Source organism: Anneissia japonica, unplaced genomic scaffold (genome assembly GCF_011630105.1).
Source record: "Anneissia japonica isolate Jap-2015-1 unplaced genomic scaffold, ASM1163010v1 scaffold287835_len3118868_cov185, whole genome shotgun sequence".
Classification (NCBI taxonomy): Eukaryota; Metazoa; Echinodermata; class Crinoidea; order Comatulida; family Comatulidae; genus Anneissia; species Anneissia japonica.
Window position 1 is genome coordinate 1,998,830 of NW_022737223.1, and position 19,267 is coordinate 2,018,096.

At 34.8% G+C, this 19,267-nt stretch overlaps 2 protein-coding genes across 2 annotated transcripts; one reads left to right on the plus strand and one right to left on the minus strand.

Moving 5' to 3' along the window:
• Window positions 1–3,732: 3,732 nt before the first annotated feature.
• Window positions 3,733–5,030, plus strand: LOC117117092 (trace amine-associated receptor 1-like). The gene has a single exon (XM_033261275.1). The coding sequence runs from the start codon at window positions 3,806–3,808 to the stop codon at window positions 4,679–4,681; it is 876 nt and encodes a 291-aa protein (XP_033117166.1). The 5' UTR covers window positions 3,733–3,805; the 3' UTR covers window positions 4,682–5,030.
• A 683-nt stretch (window positions 5,031–5,713) lies between these two features.
• LOC117117147 (fibropellin-1-like) lies at window positions 5,714–17,695 on the minus strand. Its single transcript, XM_033261357.1, has 15 exons — window positions 17,559–17,695; window positions 17,176–17,398; window positions 15,630–15,794; window positions 14,962–15,045; window positions 14,449–14,478; window positions 13,563–13,676; window positions 12,312–12,428; window positions 11,597–11,719; window positions 11,338–11,463; window positions 10,797–10,916; window positions 9,913–10,035; window positions 9,285–9,413; window positions 6,944–7,108; window positions 6,190–6,303; window positions 5,714–5,757 (listed from the first exon to the last, which is right to left on the minus strand). The coding sequence occupies exons 2-15, from the start codon at window positions 17,234–17,236 to the stop codon at window positions 5,714–5,716; spliced, it is 1,515 nt and encodes a 504-aa protein (XP_033117248.1). The 5' UTR covers window positions 17,237–17,398; window positions 17,559–17,695.
• Between the last annotated feature and the right edge of the window lie 1,572 nt (window positions 17,696–19,267).

The window sequence follows — 19,267 nt, forward strand, 5'->3', positions numbered from 1 at the left end:
TTTGGCGAGATTTTTTTTTTAATCTGACAGCAATTGCGATTCGGCTTTTATTAAGATAGCAAAATACGAAACGATATGCTAAAATGTAACTCATTTAAATGAAAAGAACATTCAAGCAGACAGTTCATAATGAAAGTTCAACTGACATCATTTGACGGCAAGCCTAATAACTAACGATGATAGGAATGGTGACGTTGCTAAGTACTAAATTAAAAGCATTATGATATCTTCACAAAGATGAAGATACAACCGGTGTTTACCTTCACATGTAACATCATCACCAGTTTCAGAGTGCATGGGAAATACTGACTGAAAGGACGAAGATAACGAAAGTCAGAGGAGAGTCCTGAGTGCGTAACAGGGAATGGAAAACAACACAGACTTCACACCGATGTGTGTGTTTTCTAATATTTTGTCAATTCCTTTCAGTTTTGTAACAATTTCTATTGTTATAGGAAATGTATTTGTAATTGCTTCTGTCTACAGTATCCGATCATTGCGAAAACCATGTTATATTATTTTGTCTAGCATGGCATTGGTAGATGTAGTAACCGGGTGTATTGGAATCGTTATGGTACTACGTCTCGCACTTCATGGACGCATTTTATACATTGGAGATTCGTTTGGTTGGGTTCTTCATAAACTGCTGGTGTCAACTATCGGACTGTCTATTTTTCATCATCTTTTATTAGCGGGAGAGAGATATTTCGCTATCATGTATCCATTTATGTATGCTATAAAAGTACACGAGCGATCGGTATTAAAATGTCTCATTACTCTATGGTCTCTTGGTTCCATGTGGGTCATTATTATCGTCTCGCCATTGTACAGTAAAGATGTATATAATAATGTAACAAATATAGGTCTGGTAGTGGCCACAATTCCAACATACACCTGCCATCTACGAATATACCGTGAAGTGAAGAAAAAAGCCGGTCAAGTATTGCCTGCCACATGTCAGACATTACAGCCCAAGAAGAGCGATTTTAAAGCCGTGCGGATAACTTCAATAGTACTTGGTGTTTTTAGTATCTGTATATTTCCAACAATTATTTACGGTGTTGCTTTCAAATCACAAGGTGAAAGTAATCGATGCACACTCCCATTTTACATCACATTTTTGCTGTTATACACAAACTCTATGTTAAATCCAATTGTGTATGGGATTTCTCACAAGACTTTCGGTGATTTTTATAAAAAGGTATTTCATAAAATGTTATGTAGATAAAGTTGGTAGAAAAGAACAAACGCATTGTTATATCTGTATTTTTAGTATTTGACTTGTGTACCGGGGTATGATTTTATAAAACCTATCTTATAATTGTGTATTTTTGATAATTTAAATATTGACTTTAGTATGGAAAACAGATTTTTTTTTTTTTTTTTTTTAATGATATCCAAACGTATTATATAATACGGTTTCATAGTCGTGCAATTCTTTTGCATTATTTTGCTATCACGTTTTATGTTTATACTTCATAGCAGATTTTTTGTCCTCTCTTGGACAATACTAAGGAATTTTTAATAAGAGCTACGTAAACTAATTATAGTAGGAAGATTTTTTTTCTGGACAGATTGTGACAGATTGAGGCAACATTTTCTTTTCCGTGTCGTTTAATTAGTTTAAATGTTTCAAAGTAATCGTTAAAATTTGACAGCAAAAGTGACACATGACATGCGATTAAACTGTCAAGTAAAATACTCAAAATGGAAGCTCAATCATACTGAACAGCATATGTTGACAGTACAAGATGACGAGGAACTACAACTTATGAACCACACTATTTTCTATGAGCAGGCCACTAAATGACGCAAACCACGACGGTGAAACATGTTAATGATTGATATGCTATTGAAACTATATTTTAGTTGGAGATTTAAAGAATGAGGTGTTCAATTATCACAAGCTCTGAAGAACATAAATGCATAGGCATTTATAATGGCAAACAACACAGACTACACACCGATGTGTGTATTTTCTAATATTTTGTCGATTCCTTTGAGTTTAGTAACAATTTCTATTGTTATAGGAAATGTATTTGTAATTGTTTCTGTCTATAGTATCCGATCATTGCGAAAACCATGTTATATTATTTTGGCTAGCATGGCATTGGTAGATGTAGTAACCGGGTGTATTGGAATCGTTGTGGTACTACGTCTCGCCCTTCATGGACGCCTTGTATACATTGGAGATTCGTTTGATTGGTTTCTTCATAAACTGCTGGTATCAACTATCGGACTGTCTCTTTTTCATCATCTTTTATTAGCGGGAGAGAGATATTTCGCTATCATGTATCCATTTATGTATGCTATAAAAGTACACGAGCGATCGGTATTGAAATGCCTCATTGCTACATGGACTTTTGGCTCCATCTGGGTCATTACTATCATCTCGCCATTGTACAGTAAAGATATATATAATAAGGTAGTTTATATAGGTCTGATAGTTGCCACAGTTCCAACATACACTTTCCATCTACGAATATACCGTGAAGTTAAGAAAAAAGCCGGTCAAGTATCGCCTGCTACATGCCAGATAGTACCGGTACAGCCTAAGAAGAGCGATTTCAAAGCCGCTCGAGTGACTTCCATAATACTTGGTGTTTTTAGTATCTGTATACTGCCTTCAATTATTCACGGTGTTGCTTTTCAAACGCAAGGAGAAAGCAGTCGATGTAGACTCCCTTTTTACATCACTTTTGCGTTGTTATACACAAACTCTATGTTAAATCCAATTGTGTACGGGATTTCTAATAAGACGTTCGGTGATTCTTATAAAAAGATATTTCAAAAAATCTTATGTAGATAGAGTTGGTAGAAATAGCAAAACCCATTGTTATATCTATATTTTAGTATTTGACTTGTGTACCAAGGTATAATTTTATAAATAAGGCCTATTAGGCCTATGTTTTGTCTATTTTTGACAATTGAAATACTGACTACCGTTTAGTATTTCTTTTTTAATGATATCCAAGCGTATTATAATACATTTTCGTCACCATACTGTTCTTTCACACTATATTTGCTATACACGTTTTATGTTTGTATTGTACTTCATAAGAGAATTAAAAGCAATCTTTTTGGACAATACCAAGGGGTTCTTTATTAAGAGTTACGTAAAAAAATTATCGATTTTTTTTTTGTGGACAGGTTGTGACAGATTGAGAAAATATTTGCTTTTCCGTGTTATTTAATTATTTAAAATGTTTCAAAGCAGTCCTGACAACAAATGTGACACATGACAGACGATTAGATAAACTGTCAAGTAAAGACTCATAACGAAAGCTCAATCTTATTAGACAGCATTTGACAGAGTGCAAGGTGACAAGGAACAACAACTCATGAACCACACAGTTTCTATGAGCAGACAAATAACGCAAATCACGACGTTGAAGATGTTTGAATACGCATGCTAAGGACTGATACACTATTGGTACTAGTATTTCATTTGGCATTTGAAGATTGAGGTATTCAATTATCAAGAAAACGTACCACAAGCTCTGAAGAACCTGACTTGCCACAAGTCTCTAATTATAGGTTTTCCTTGTATTAGCTAATTTTGGAGAGCGCCACCAGCGACGGTATATATCGAGAAACTTTTATGCGAATTAGAGAACTAATCCAAGAAAAAGTATACTATGAAACGCCAAGTAAGTAGGTAATATGGAACGCCATTGGTGCCAAAATCAATTTAAAGACAAAGATTAGGGACTGGAGCCCAGTCTATGAAGAACCTAAAGAAGTAATACGTTATTATGAGAAAAAATGTTATAAATTGAATTTAAGTAAGCAATAAGTAGACAACATGGTGAACAACACAGACTTAACCATTTGTTTATTTCCTAAAGCTTTGTCAATTCCATCAGGTTTTGTGACACTTGGTATCTGTATAGGAAACGTATTCGTAATTGTTTCTGTCTACAGTATCAGATCATTGCGAAAACCGTGTTACATTATTTTAGCTAGCATGGCACTTGTAGATGTCTTAACAGGGATTTTTGGCTTTGTTGCTGGACTTCTTTTTGCTCTTCATGGACGTTTTTTCTACTTTGGAGACACTGTTGGTTGGCTTCTTCACAAAGTCATGGTATCAACTATCGCGTTGTCTCTTTTACACCATCTTTTATTAGCAGGAGATAGGTACTTCGCTATTATGTATCCATATATGTATATTATAAAAGTGCATAATCGATCGGTAATGTTGACCCTAATAGCTACATGGACCATAGTTATACTCGGGCTCATCGTCATCCTCTCGCCATATTACAGTAAAGATGTGCAAAACGTCTTGGAATACACATTCATGATACTTGTTTCAACTCAAATGTACGCATTTCATCTGCGTATATACTGTAAAGCGAAGAAAACGGCTGGCCAGGTATCATCCTCAACCTGCCAAGCAGTACAGAATAATAGAAGTGATTTTAAAGCCGCAAGGATAACTTCGATAATACTAGGTGCTTTCAGTATCTGTATACTTCCTTCATTAATTCACAGTATTGTTATTGAAACACAAGGTGAATGTGGACGATGCCGACTCCCATTTTACGTCTGTTCTATGTTGGCGTACGCTAACTCTATGTTAAATCCAATTGTGTACGGGATTTCTAACAAAACTTTTAGTGATTCTTATAAGAAGATATTTCAAAAAATATTTCAAAAAATTATAAGGTTATGTTAATTTTTTTGAATGGTTCTATTCTAACACTATATAGAGCTCAATTATGCACGCAGTCATCACCATTTAGGTGGTTTTGGTAAGGCAACTTGCTGTTGTTACAGCCGGGATGTTTTACATCGTTCAACCGCTCATTAGGTATGCAAAACGGGAGAGTCTGGGGCTATTCAAATGTTGTACAGTTGTGGTTCCATTCTTTTTGTGTGGAAGAAGTCGATGAAGACTTTAATTTTTTGTTTGGGTATTGTGATTATTGTAATATAATCTTTGTAAATAGAATCTATTGAAAGTTAAAGTATATTGTGTTATTATTTTTTTTTTTAAATTTAAAACTGACTTATAAATCAAGTAGGATGTTCAGTATTTTGATAAACTAAATGCAATAGACTAATGACAAACCCCCCTCCCCCACAAGTTGAAAGTTAAAGTGTAAAATAAATGTCATCGGAACGTATAGGCCTAATAATTGTATTAAATGCTAGGCGTATTCTTGTAACACAACATTCTTATTTTTAAGTTCTTTATTCCTTGCACACCCAACAGATTCACTATATGATTAAGTGCAGATATGCCAATATCTAATGTATATTTTCAACAATACGATAATTAAGTAACTAGGCTTACTACATTTTAATTCGAAAATTATAAATAAAATAATAAAAATAAACAAATTTCAAATGAAAAGAAAATAATTAAAATGAACTAAATGAAAGTTACTTGTTACTGTTTCAACAATAAAATACGATTTTATGAACTAAAGCTGGGTACACTACGTCAAACGACAGTCGTACGACTGTCAGCCGACGAATCTATCTCCGTTCTTTGGCGCATGACGCCGGTTAATGATTTCCCGCGGAAGTCAAAATCCTCGTTGCTTTTCGTATTCTATAAAATTGCCATTGCGTTCGGCGCAGTGGTCATGCCCAGCTTTAATTTAGTTATAATTTGTGCATACTGTTCCAGGACAGTGTGGTTTAAAATAGACATACAGGAATGTCTCTTATACACATCTAGATGTGTATAAGAGACAGATTCTCAGTAAGTTGAGCCCCCGAGCGAAGCTTGCATGCAGAATAATTCTAAGCATGAATAACTCAATGCAATTAATAAATATACATTAAAATGAGAAACAATTTCTTAATAGGTGCTTTGTATAGATATTAAACGTTATTAACTAAATCTGACCCTCCGAGCGAAGTTGGCATGCTGAACAATTTTGAGCACGCGTAACTTAATGCAATGAATCCCAACGATCGAACAATGACGCTCAATAGTCAAATAATATATAAAATCATCATTAAAATAACAACAAAAGGCGATATTAAGAAAGACTTAAACGGGATTAAATGCAAGAAATAAACCATTCAGTAATGACAAGATTTAGTTATGGTAGAAATAAGTAAAATTATATATGAAAGTTTTGATTAATTCAAGGATAAACGATGCTTAGTAATTAAAAAAGAACTCTCCAGGCAGGCACAAGGAAAATCAACACGCAAAAGTAAACTTACTTCTTGAACAATTAGTTCCTGTGAGGCATTCTGGACAGAAACAACTAACAGAGGATGCATCAGGAATACATCTACCACCATTCCCACAAGTGGATTCACAAACTTTGAATGGTTCTGTAAAAATATGCACACACAAAATGATTAGGCATCTGCACTGAGCAACCTATTTAGAATTCACCAGACATTTGAAACAGAAGACTCAACCAGCCATAATCAATTTCACACAATTTCTCATCCTAGTTGTACAACAATAGACTAAGTTCTTACTACCAGTAAAAATTGCAATTATGTCAAGGGACACTAGATTGTATCGCATATGCTCTTTAAAAAGTATCTGACAACTTCTGCTGTAGGTATGCTGTATGTTGTTTATTAGTCTTGGTTTGAGATATTTTCTGGATAAACCAACAATTCCAAATGTTCCCAAGTGGAACACGTCTTAAAAATAATGGACAGCGCACGCCCCAACTACCAGTAAAAATTGCAATTATGTCAAGGGACACTAGATTGTATCGCATTAAAAAGTATCTGACAACTTCTGCTGTAGGTATGCTGTATGTTGTTTATTAGTCTTGGTTTGAGATATTTTCTGGATAAACCAACAATTCCAAATGTTCCCAAGTGGAACACGTCTTAAAAATAATGGACAGCGCACGCCCCAATGCAATCTTCCTTATTTGCTGTTGATTGGTTGTATCTAAATTGTAATTCTAGCACAATAAACAGAATATAGCACAATATAAGCCAGTTTTACCTTCACAGTGTGCTTGACATTTCTGTAAAGATTCAAAGTTGTTGGCATTCCCATCACAAAAATATGCAAATGGAGTGCAAGCTGAACTTAAAATGTCATAATAATATCGCCTTTGTGATACTGCCCCTGAACAATCACCGGGCTCCATTGGAAATGTGCAGGAACCTAGAAACAACGTTTTGAATATTGTTAGTAATATAGTAATTAACAACATTTCAAAACATGTCATTAAATATTCCTTTAACTGTCTTAATATGCATGACTGAAGAGTAAACTGTATTAAAAAAAATCCTACAATCACCTGAAGTTGAAGAGCCCTAGTTGGTAGTGGCAGGGTATAAGAGTTGCGCAGCTGTTGAAAGGTACTTAAGTTGGTAGTGGAGGGGTAGATCGGTATTTGACTACTAGCACCGTCATCAAATGAGTTTTGGTTGTGGGAAGTAGTAGGAAAAATGTTACTAACACCGTCACTGCATTGCCGGTTTGTGGCTTGTTGCAAATAAGACTAGGACTGTTGAACGATATCTGGCAGAGTATAGTGCAATGTTTTTTTTAAATCAGCACTGCTGTTTTTTTTTTAGTGGGTAGATGTACTATAAACATACCTTACAATTCTTTGGCATGAAACACATTCGAGGCCTCTCTAGAGCTCTCTCGTTCAAGGACCAAAACCTCACGCATATGTACAATTGTAAAATAAGATAAATGTGCAGGCTTCATTTCAGCTTTCTTGCTAAATATGCACCAAAATTCCGTCTCTAGAGTGAATCTGAACAACTTCATTTCATGTCCCCCCGATTGAATTAGAAAAGCTTGTTTGAATGATCAATCGATCGATTGAATGATTTATTGATTGATTGAGACCTTTTTCATCTACCGTGAGAATCGCTCCTCATCGGAGCCTCCGAGTTTTGAGATATTTTATACGTTAAATGCTGTATTCACATTGTATATTAAAAATTTATCATATTTGTTTTCTACAAAGTATAATACTGTATATGTTTACCTACTATGAGAAACTGATGTGCAGTTTTATTTATGCCAAATACGAATTGTGAATAAAAGTAGTACGACCCCACAAAAGATTTTAAAAAAACCAACTATCAATATCTTACTGCTTTTCCGAACACATTTCGGATAAGATCAAATAATTTACTCGCTGCCATTTGCCTCGGGGTGGCGCCAGGATTTTCCCGATGGGGACCGATGTCCCCTACGAGAGCGTAAGTGGCTGTAATCGCTCAAAATCGTGTAGTCAAGTGCAATTGTTTGCAATGTTTATCGGTTTTTATATTTATAATGTTTTATATCACTTTACGCATAGGTTAACTTTTATATCGTATCTATGTATTGTATTTTAGTATGTCATTGTTTTTTATATTTATAATGTTTTATATAATTTTACGCATAGGTTAACTTATTTTATATCGTATCTTTGTATTGTATTTTAGTATGTCATTGTTTTTATTGTGAATCTTGGAAAACAAATTTCATTTACTTTGTATATGACAATATATTGAACCTGAACTTGGTCAATTTTGTGGTTTCAAGGATTATTAAATACATATTTTTTTTCTCCCTGACCAATTGTGTTTAACGCCACCAACGAGGTAATCTTTCCCCACCCCGCTGGCGCCATTCCTGTTGTGTCTGGCTTATAAATGTATTTATTCTCAATAAAAATAATGCAGATTTACAACATGACTCCCTTAAAATGAGACAATGCATTTTCGGCATTTAAAGAAAACATAGGGAAGTCTCACGTCTTGAAGATCTGATTTTAGAAAAAGTATTACACGGGCACCGCAGTTAGTTGAAGGCTTCCTGTTTGCTGGTGGCAGAGTAGTCAGTGGTTCAATTGTCACTGCGTTTTTCGGTAGTAATGGCCGGAATGGTGTAAAAATAAAAGATATAGGCCTATTAGCATTGAGATGGGTTCTTATTGCGGAGTGGTGGGTGCAGCTACATTGGTAGGAAGAGTAGAGAGACTTTAAAAGTTACCTGTGAATACAATGACGGGGCTCAGGGAGGTACTTTTACAGATGGAGAGTCCCGACCCAAATGGGCGAGGCTGATGTATAAATATTGTATGGCTATGATGCGTCTAGATGGCCAGAACATGTACTCTCAGACTTTAATTTTGAATACAATCTGTTATATTTTCCATATCTAATTAAAAAATATTAAAATGTTGGGCCGACTGGACCTTTCCTGATTATGCCTCTAGTTACTTGCCAACATATCTAGCTGGTAAGACACTGATTTTAAACAATGTGATGGCATTTCTACCGAATTTAAAAAAAAATGTTTTTGTATAAGTTTTATCTCGGTGTTTACCTACTTGTGGATCTACTTTCACAGCGAGAACCAAAGAATCCAGCTTGACAAGTGCAAGTGGCCTTACTATCAATATATGAACACTGCCCTCTACTGTTGCAAGGTTCATAATCACCAAAAACTTCACACGACGCTACAAAACAAGAGAGAATTTTTGTCAAAAGAACTAAATTAACATTTAAACAAATGATGCCAATATTACTTTTTATTATCAGTGTTTATAGTTTAATAGTTTTATCGAGCCAATTTACTCTTCTATGTAACGAATTGAAAGCTAATAATTAATACAAAGCTACATTACTAGCTTAAAATAGAGAGCAATAATTTAAAAATACTATTGTTGTTAATTAGGTCCTTGCTATGGATATTTTCAAGGTCAATAATAAATACAAGTGTAAAGATAAACCTCCTTTTGAAGCATAATTTTGTGAAAATTATTAGCATTTTTTAAAAGAAATATATAAAACATTAGTAATTTAAACAGAAATTCAGAAATTTTATATTTTCTGTATGGATTTACATGTTCAATTAAAATAACTAACATGGGTATACTTCAAAACAGAAAACATTACACTTATTTCACCAGCATGCTCTATGTAACTGTGATAATTATTTTAATCTGAGTATGTTACCTGTTCCACATAATTGTCCTGAGTAGCCTGTGGGGCAGACACAGGTGAAGGCTGAGCAGGAACCATAAACAGTATTACAAACACCTCCATTTAGACACAGATTGACATAGCAACCATTCTCAGCTAAAAATATTAATACACCTCTATTGTTTTATTGAAATAGTGACTAGGAAATTTAGATAATTTTGTTTTTCGAATCGAACAGTTTCATACTGCACAAAGGGCCACAGAAGGTAATGGTAATGTTAGGAGTATAATAGTGCGCAACGTAATTTAGGTGAGAGCACTAAGTTCAATATATGCCTTAAAATTAAAAATTTAGTGGCAAAACGGGTCAGGGGTCAGGGGTGTCGCCAGCGGGGGCCAGGGGGCCAGAACCCCCCACCCCCGTCGGGGAGAAAAAGTACAATTGATCGGGGAGAAAAAAAAATTATATGTATTTTCTACATATTAGTAGACTATAAAATCGATTAAATAAGCCTTTGAAGCCCTTAAATTGTCAAAATTTTCGGGGGCTTCGCCCCCTAGGACCGCTTTCCAACCCTTTTAATTGAAGCTCGACCACGCCTGCTTTGTCTTTGGTCTGGGAAAACTGATCTCTCGTGGGGGAATCGGCCCCCTCGTCGGGGACCCTCGTTCTACCAACCAAAACCTGGGAGAGGATTGGCTCAAATCAGCGACGATGTTAAGGCTGTAGTTAGCGGCGCCTTGCCACTTGTTCACTCGACTCGCCATTAAAATAATTAGTTATAGGCCATGTACAACAACAGAGGTACTGTACTGCATTAGGAAAAAGTATAACACTGTTATAATTAGCGTAACAGTATTTTGGGCATAGTATCAGATGAACCATATTACCGACGTCTATCAAATTGAACATTTACCTCTTTCACAGTAAGTTCCAGTAAAGCATGCAGAGCAGGAACAATAAAAAGTTGTACATGAACTGTCAAGAAAACAAAGACCTCCATTTTGACAGCGGTGGTTGGAACAACGGTTGATTGCTATACAAAAGATTAAAAAGTAGCATGTAAAATGTATACAGTACTTATCTTTTTCACTTTATATCTCTATCATTTATTATCATTAATAATGTATTAGATTTCGGATAAATACTTACTTAGAAACAAAACTAATCAGGAGTGGTGCAGCGGCACCGGGTTGGCGAGACCCCTCCCTGCCGGGAGAGCTATCCCCCGTCGAGGAGAGTTGTCCTCCGTCGGGGAGAAAAAAGAAACAATTCTTTGGGGAGAAAAACAAATAATTTTTACATATTAGTAGATTAAAGTCAATTAAATAAGCATTTTAAACCCATAAATGTAATAGTTTCCGAGGGTTTTGGCCCCAGGATTACTTCCGAGAGATTTACGAGCGATGCCCGGCCGACCACTCCCCTATCGTGGACATCGTCTTTCTAGTGTTTACCTGTATCACAATACGTTCCAGTAAAGCACCCAGAGCAGATGCAAGAGTAAGTTGTACATGTACCACTGTCCACAGTGCTGCAAACAGCTTCATTCTGACATAGGTGGTTGGAACAAGCATCGATTTCTATGCAAAAGGAAAAGGTGTTAAGAGATCTCTGCAACATAGGCCTACAATAACTAATAAGTAAATTTGTATATTGGACATTGTATTTTATTGCTAAGATTAAAATTATGTTTAAAAACAACGCAGATCTTACGTTCTTGACAATAGGTTCCTGTAAAGCAGCCAGGACAGGAGCAAGAGTAAGTTGTACATGAGCCACTATCCGGAATACAAACACCTCCATTCTGACAGTGGTGGTTGAAACATACACTGGTTGCTATGTGAATGAAAGACTTAGTGAGAGATAACAACAATAACCCGACTAATGTTACATGCAGGGTCATTTTACAAAACGTTTTTGCTGGACTATAGTTCTTGCAGGTAAAGAGACAACACCATCCTAGGGGGTCAAAATTGTTGTGTTCTAGACGCCCGAAAATAACATTTTAGGCGTTCTGGGCTATCATTTTTTCCTTTTCTTTATTATTTTTTCTTTTTTTTTTTAACTCCAAAAAAAAAGGGGGGGGGCGGGGCTGCCCCCCCCCCCCCAAATCCCCCCTGAAATATGAGAAATAATAAACTATAATGACCAGGCTCATTTTATATAACGGTTGTATAATCGGTTGTATAATTGGACTACAGTTAAGGCTTTGTAGGTAAAAATACCCAAATGGGTAAGTTACAGTAAAAGTAAAACAAATAGTAGGCCTATTTATTGGACAATTACTTCCTTACGATCAAACTTGCAAACAAATTTCTCTCCAGCTTACAGACATTAAATTCTATTAAAGTACCTAAAGCAGATGAAAAAGTAAGTTGTACACAAGCCAATGTAGGTGCGTGCGCAGTACATGAACAAAATTCCTTACATGTTTCACAGAAATAACCAGTGTAGCACGGTGGACAGATACAGGTGTAAGAATTATAGGAATCAGCATCACACGTACCACCATTCTGGCAAAGGTGGCTATCACAAGCACGTTGCACTAAAAGCAAATATTAGAAACAAAAACTAATATGCAATAATGCTTATATTATTCCAGAAGCATCATAAAAACATCCAGATTAACTTTTAAAATGTTGACTCTAGGACAATCCATTAACAAAAGTAAGATTTATATTTAAAACATGCCTGTGTTGCGCTGATACAATTTAAATATAATCAATTATTTAAATTGTTTACTTAATTTTTCACAGATATAAATAGATACATAACAAAAATAAATCCAGACAGTCTAAATATTTCTATCGTAAAGTGAGTCAGCAATTCTATGTTTTAATACTTTAAAGGTGTTTAGATTTATCACAGATATTAGCATTTTGACTGTGAGGTTGTAAAAAGAAGCATTCAAAGATAAACAAAAACTTACAGGTTTATAATAATTAGTAAGAAAAATAATAGTATTTTTTAACCGTGTGACATCATAGCATTCACGTCTTCGTTAAAGTCTAATTTTTATGAACAGGAGCAAGTGGTAGAATTATAGATAGTCCTGTTCAGGTAGATCAGAATTTTATACTTATGGGAATTTGATTTAAAACCATTAACATACATGATAATAATATGACTTATATAGCATTTCATGCCAACAAGATCTGTAAGCATACTTAGCTCCATGGATCCATGGGGGAGAATTCCATTATGTTGCAACTCCAATCAGCGCATTTTGTGTTTGAACCTACCCACTTGTACTCCTGGGTGATGAGAGACAACCCTAGATAAAGTGTCTTGTCAATATCACAAGCGAAATGCGAGGGATTGAACCCCCGACCTTAAGGTTGAGATGCAGAACCACAACCGCTGCGCTAAACCGAATTATAGGAATATGACTGTCGAAACATATTTAATCAACTCAGATGGAGAATTAGTGTCAAGACTAGAAAGCGACTCATTATTTTTTGTTCACCATGCTTCGATTATGCAGACTATAATTTGCAGCGGATCTGTATATGGAACAAAAATCAATGTTTTAATCCTTTACAAAGATATTTTGATGTGATGCGCTTAGAGGCTTTGTTAAGGCATTAAGCGCTATATAAGAACGACATATTATTATCATATTATAAAATACGAAACAATGTTGACTATTGTATTACTATAGGAGTTAGAATATACCTACCCCGGGCACATGCATCGCCAGTGTAGCCTATCGCACATGCACACACATAATGTTGACATGAATCCACTTGAAAGCATCTGGCACCATTATAACACCAATTGATAATACATTGATCTATATATGAAATACATTTAATATTAATGAATAAAATGAATATAAAGATAACGGCGTTTAGGTCAGACTGTGCAACGAGTCTGTTTGCCTTCCCAGTTAGACTGGGTTCCAGTCCCTAAACGTTGTCTGAATCAGTTAAAATGCTTAAGAATAAATCGATTTTGGCACCAATGGCGTTCCATATTACTTATTTGCATGGCGTTCCATAGTATACTTTTTGTGAGATTTGAATTCGCATCAAAAAGTTTCTCGACATGAACTGACGCTGGTGGTGCTTTCCGAAATGTGCTAATACTACGAAAAATCAATAAATTAGAGACTTGTGGCAAGTTTACTTTCCAGTAGGCCTATACCAGTACCCGTTTTATATAAAACATAGGAGGTCAAATGAATTATTTCTCCTACTCAAAACACAAAGTCATTGGTAAATGTTGATGCTAAATATTATTATTATTATTATTATTGCATATTTATATAGCGTATATCTAAAACATTTCCAAATTAATGATCATTTATTATGTGCATTTCACCTTATTAAGCATTTCCCCTTGTTGACTTGTAAATAGCCTGTATTACATTATTTATATACTGATATACCAACAACAAAAGCTACACCAACGATGACTAAAATGTGCCTTGTGGATTTTGACTTTGCTGTGACGATCTGTGCTTCTCATACCATACTGATTGCCATACCACTCGAGTAGGTTCTTGAGATCTAGTACCAAATTATTAAAGATGCAGTTACAAAGTATAATGCAACATTAATAACCTTTTACAGCTCTTCGTTTTCTTCCAGGAGCTACAAAATAATAGAGAAGCATTTCAATTTTAAAATTGTAAGAATATCTCAGGAGTGTGATCAACTACTGAGCTAATCCTTTGGAAATCTTCATGTTCTGTAACAGAAGTGGAGTGGAGAGCCTACCATACATCAATCAAACCTCTATAGATAGCTGGAGGAATGGGAGTTTTATGTGGAAAAAAAATCAATTCAGCTTTAAACTACACAACCACACGATCGAGTTTTGTGCAGTACATTTGTGATAATTGACCAAATATGGGCATGGCGATGGTATTCCCATACATGGCGAAAACACAGGTATTTGTCACAAACTTTGCTAAACTCTGTTGAGATTATAAATATTTCTTTATTATGCATTATTATGCCCATATTATGTGACGTCATCTTGACCATATTTAGGCATGTTACACGTTTTTGTAAAATGATAGTCTGAACAAGGGTTTAATTTAGTACATTGTGAAAAAGGTTTATTATATTTACCACAACAGAATCCACCAGCTGCATTATCAAAACAAAATTCTTCACTCAGACAAGGAGAACTGTCACAGGCTTTCGATGTATTCCCTAAAATCAAAATTATTTTCATCCAGACATTTGTATAATTGTCATCAGTCGTAACGTTCAATATTGGTGATGATCCTATCGAAATGATCTGTTTACATGCTTTGTAAATATATTCAACTTCTTTATTCATGATTTCATATTAATATCAATTATAATATTAGTCAATAGGTATGATACATGAACAAGTGTAAATAAAGGAAACCACATACCAAAAGCTAAATTCATTATTTTTAGTCCAATCAAAATTCTGCAGCTCAAGCCTGGTCAACAAGCTCAAAATGGCAAAAGATACCGTAAATAATATTAATGTTATCCCTTAAATTAACTTTCACATTATTCAAAGAATATTCTAGTTTTTTTTAAAAAAAGATTTAATTCAGAGAAAACGTGGGTCTCTATGCAAGATGATAACTTATTTTGATTATTTTGCATGAGCGTTTAATTTGATTAAAGGGTTATTTCAGATTTTCATCAAACAAGATTTTTTTATACCATGCAAGGAGACCTGGCCTGAGATTTATGATTAATTGGGAACGCTTTAAAAAAAAAAACAATTATGGGAGTTACAGAACAATTACATTTACCTAAGCATGATGCCTGGCAGTCAGAGATTGTTTCAAAGTTGTTTTCATTTCCATCACAATAATAAGGAAATGGAATACATTTTGCATACAAGCGGTCGTAATAATATCTCAACTCAGGGCTTACTGAGCCGCAGTAGCTACGATCCACAGGTAAGGAACAAACACCTGTGTGGAAGAGAGAAATATAATTACTCCTGGTTAATAACTAAATCTACTCCCAAAACATTTTAGATAGTAGTCTGTGAGTGAGTTGCCTGTATAAATAATAATAATAAGGTAGGTTTTAGTAACATAATAATAATAATAATAATAATAATAATAATAATAATAATAATAAATTAATAAATTTGTGTTGTATGGGCGGCCGTTAGGGCCAAATATACTCTACTGCCTCTATTATTCTGCCCTCATCGGAGCTTTTGAGATTACGAGAACTTGTGTTTTGTGTTGTAAAATAGTAATGGAGTTCGAGAACAACTTCATTTACCTTGGTATGCTGTCTCAAATATTTCAAAGGTGTTCCATTTCCATTACAATAACAAGGAAATGAAATGCATATTCTTACTGACCAGCGGTCGTAATAATATCTCAACTCAGGGCTTATAAATGAGCGGCAATAACCACTATCCACAGGAAAAACATCTGCGGCTGAAATGTGAGTATAGAAGCGCACTGTCTTTTGGATGAGACGTTAATGTCGTTGGTCCCGTGTGCAATAAGGTTCATGTACAATTTCCCGGTGTACTGCCCAATCACCGCCAGAAGTACCCTACTGGGATTAGATCTTCTGACATTCGTGAGTTCCTTGGTGTTCAAACCGAATAAATACAACCTAATCAAAGTTAAAATGTATGTAAACAGAACGCTGTCGCGGACAGCTTACGCATGTAGATTGCACGGAATGCTGATTTTGGGCTGTTTTTTTTGTGTGTGTGATATTCTTAGTGTATTTTATGTAAAATTATGTGATTTAGAAATGGTACGCTTAGTGACTTGATCATTTGACAAAAAGATATTGTTGCGGTTTGTGTGTGATTGGAAGTTACTGTGCACAAGATGGTGCAGCATGGAAAAGGACACATAGAGTACGGTATATACTGTAAAAGCGATGTCGATTGAGCCATCGGAGGGTCTCCCTCTGAATCATATAATTAATTTTACCATATTTTTGCTGTATTTTATCTTTTATGTAATTTTCGTTGATTTTGAATTATTTTTGTTGTTAGTACTGTAATTTTATTTTACTGACTGAGTAATAATGATATTATTATTATTATTATTATTATTATTATTATTATTATTATTATTAATTTATCCATTGTTTCAACAAAGATGGTTTTTGTATAGCAGTAGATATTTGGCGGTTTTGCTTAACAGCATCAAGGACTGAATTCTGATGATGTTCATTCAGTAATTTATATTGTATTTGCTTTTCATTTTAGTTATATATTTGAGGTTTTATTCTTTTTACGAAATGAATAAAAAAATAAAAACTAAATTTCTAAATGTGAATCTTAAAGAAGAAAAATCAGTGTCATTTATTTACCTGATTGCGATGTTACAGATGAAACCAGCACCAAAAGAAAAAGGTAATATAACAGCTTCATCTCCGCATTTATCAAATTGTAATTAAAATTATATTTATGTATTTGGCATTGCCTTCAAAAACTCATCTTAAGCACAGCACTGTTGTTCAGGTTTAACACAAGCAATGTTACAACATTCAGCTCAAGTACTCACTAACCAGTTTTCTTTTCCACTGGTAAAATCTGTATTAAAGGAAAATATAAAGCTGGATTAAGCCCTACCTAAACAAGTGTATAATAACACATGCCTACTAAAATGTTTCTCTTGGTTTGTTCAAATAATTTGAAAAATAGTCAACATCTAAATTAGCAGCTTTAGATTAAACGGTACAGCTGTACTTACAAAAATCTATGCATACCATCATATGTCTTGAATTAGAGTAGCATTTCTCTCTTTATCAGTTCCTCTTCAATTTTGGAGTGACGGAATAATTGTATCAGTATTTATTGCGAGTATAAGCTTACTACTTTGGATATGCATACAATGAACAAGTACACGGTATTGTCTATTTAAGGAATGCAATAATATATTAATAGAAATTCACTGAACTGAAGCAATTTTTTTGTTTGTTCAACTCTAAAATACTAGAGAGGTAGAAGGTCACGCAACAGTTTAGGCAACCTGTGCTCTATTCAGTAGCGTGTGGCGTATTTAGGGGGAGCGCGGAAATGGAAATAAAATTTATACAATAAAGAAGAAGAAGAAGGTACCTACCCCTCCCCCCAAATACAAACAAACAAACAAAAAAAAAAGCTCCTCAGCCTCACCCAATGATATTGTTCGAAAGAAATCTCGCGCAAGTGGTTAAAAAGACGTCACAGCACTTCTTATAGGTCTAAGATGTGTGCATGCGTGCTAACCAAAATGCGCTATCCTATCATTCTGAAACTGATGATATAATTTTCTAATTTGTACCATCATAATTGCATATCCCAGCTACTTTTTACGTTATTATAACGTTTTGATAACACTAAATAGTTAGATAAGGTGTTATCGCTCCCTGTCTTGGTATCTCTTCCCACAAATATGCAAGACTTTATTATAATTTGAGAAGTATGAGAAAATAAAAGCGTGCAAATAGATTTTTCTGCGCATGCAGCAGACGCACTAGACTGAGGCAGAAGCTGTTGTTACATCGAAATTGTCGTGGAAGCTATTTGCGTATATCCATTCGAAAATAACGCTGCCGCAGTTGACGGACCCCCTTTCCGAAGTATCATTGATTCAATCATTGTGCACAACGGTTTTTGGTTGATGCTAAAACAACCATCATATTAGATCGTTTTTGTTTATCCCTGTTTCCAGGGGCTTTGTTTTCCTACGGAAAAGGCGCATTACAACTACATTACACTGTAGTTTGGTGTTCGAAACGTTATTTTCTAGAATAATAAATAACCCTTCATTTTTATAACGCAATTTCTGACTAAACTTTACGTTATTTTTTGATATAACATAATCACAACATTTGCAAATGTTACCATAACTTTTAGTGTTTGCTGGGATACCGGGTCTAGTATTCATCATGACTTCGTCCCATTGTCATTATCACCATCACCAAAGTTATTATCACCATCTTAACCTGTGCTTTAAACAGCTTTCAAAACTGGGGCGGATGCAGGATTTGGCGGAAGGGGGTGCGTACAAAAATTTAAGGAAATAGTACCTGTAGATGGCCGAAAAGGACACTTTTATATAGTAAAATCACATCACCATTATATACCGGTAGTCAAAAGTTTTTTTCGGCAACCACAGAGATCTACTTAGTATGTGTAATGTACACATAAAACTTAAAAACATTCTCTTTGATGTATTTACTTTACCTACTTCAAAGCCAGGAGTCCACAACCACTTCATCCCCACCATGGTTAGGGCCGAGGTGGGAAAATTTGAAAAAATAGTATATCTTTAGATGGCCGGAAATGACACTTTTATACAGTAAAATTCACCATTATCACACCATCATTATTAGTCTATGAAGCGCCAGCAGATTTCTCATGATCTTTAATCAGGGATTGCCGGATATGACACTCTTATATAGTAAAATTCATCAT

Excerpts from the sequence above, each read along its gene's own strand:
- LOC117117147 (XM_033261357.1), bottom strand. The coding sequence starts at position 17,236 with ATGAAGCTGTTATATTACCTTTTTCTTTTGGTGCTGGTTTCATCTGTA. Across the intron at positions 12,429-13,562 it reads TGGCGATGCATGTGCCCGGG|TGCAACGTGCTTGTGATAGC; the intron begins GTAGGTATATTC and ends ATTTGCTTTTAG. Across the intron at positions 9,414-9,912 it reads AGGACAATTATGTGGAACAG|CGTCGTGTGAAGTTTTTGGT; the intron begins GTAACATACTCA and ends CTTGTTTTGTAG.
- LOC117117092 (XM_033261275.1), top strand. The coding sequence starts at position 3,806 with ATGGTGAACAACACAGACTTAACCATTTGTTTATTTCCTAAAGCTTTG.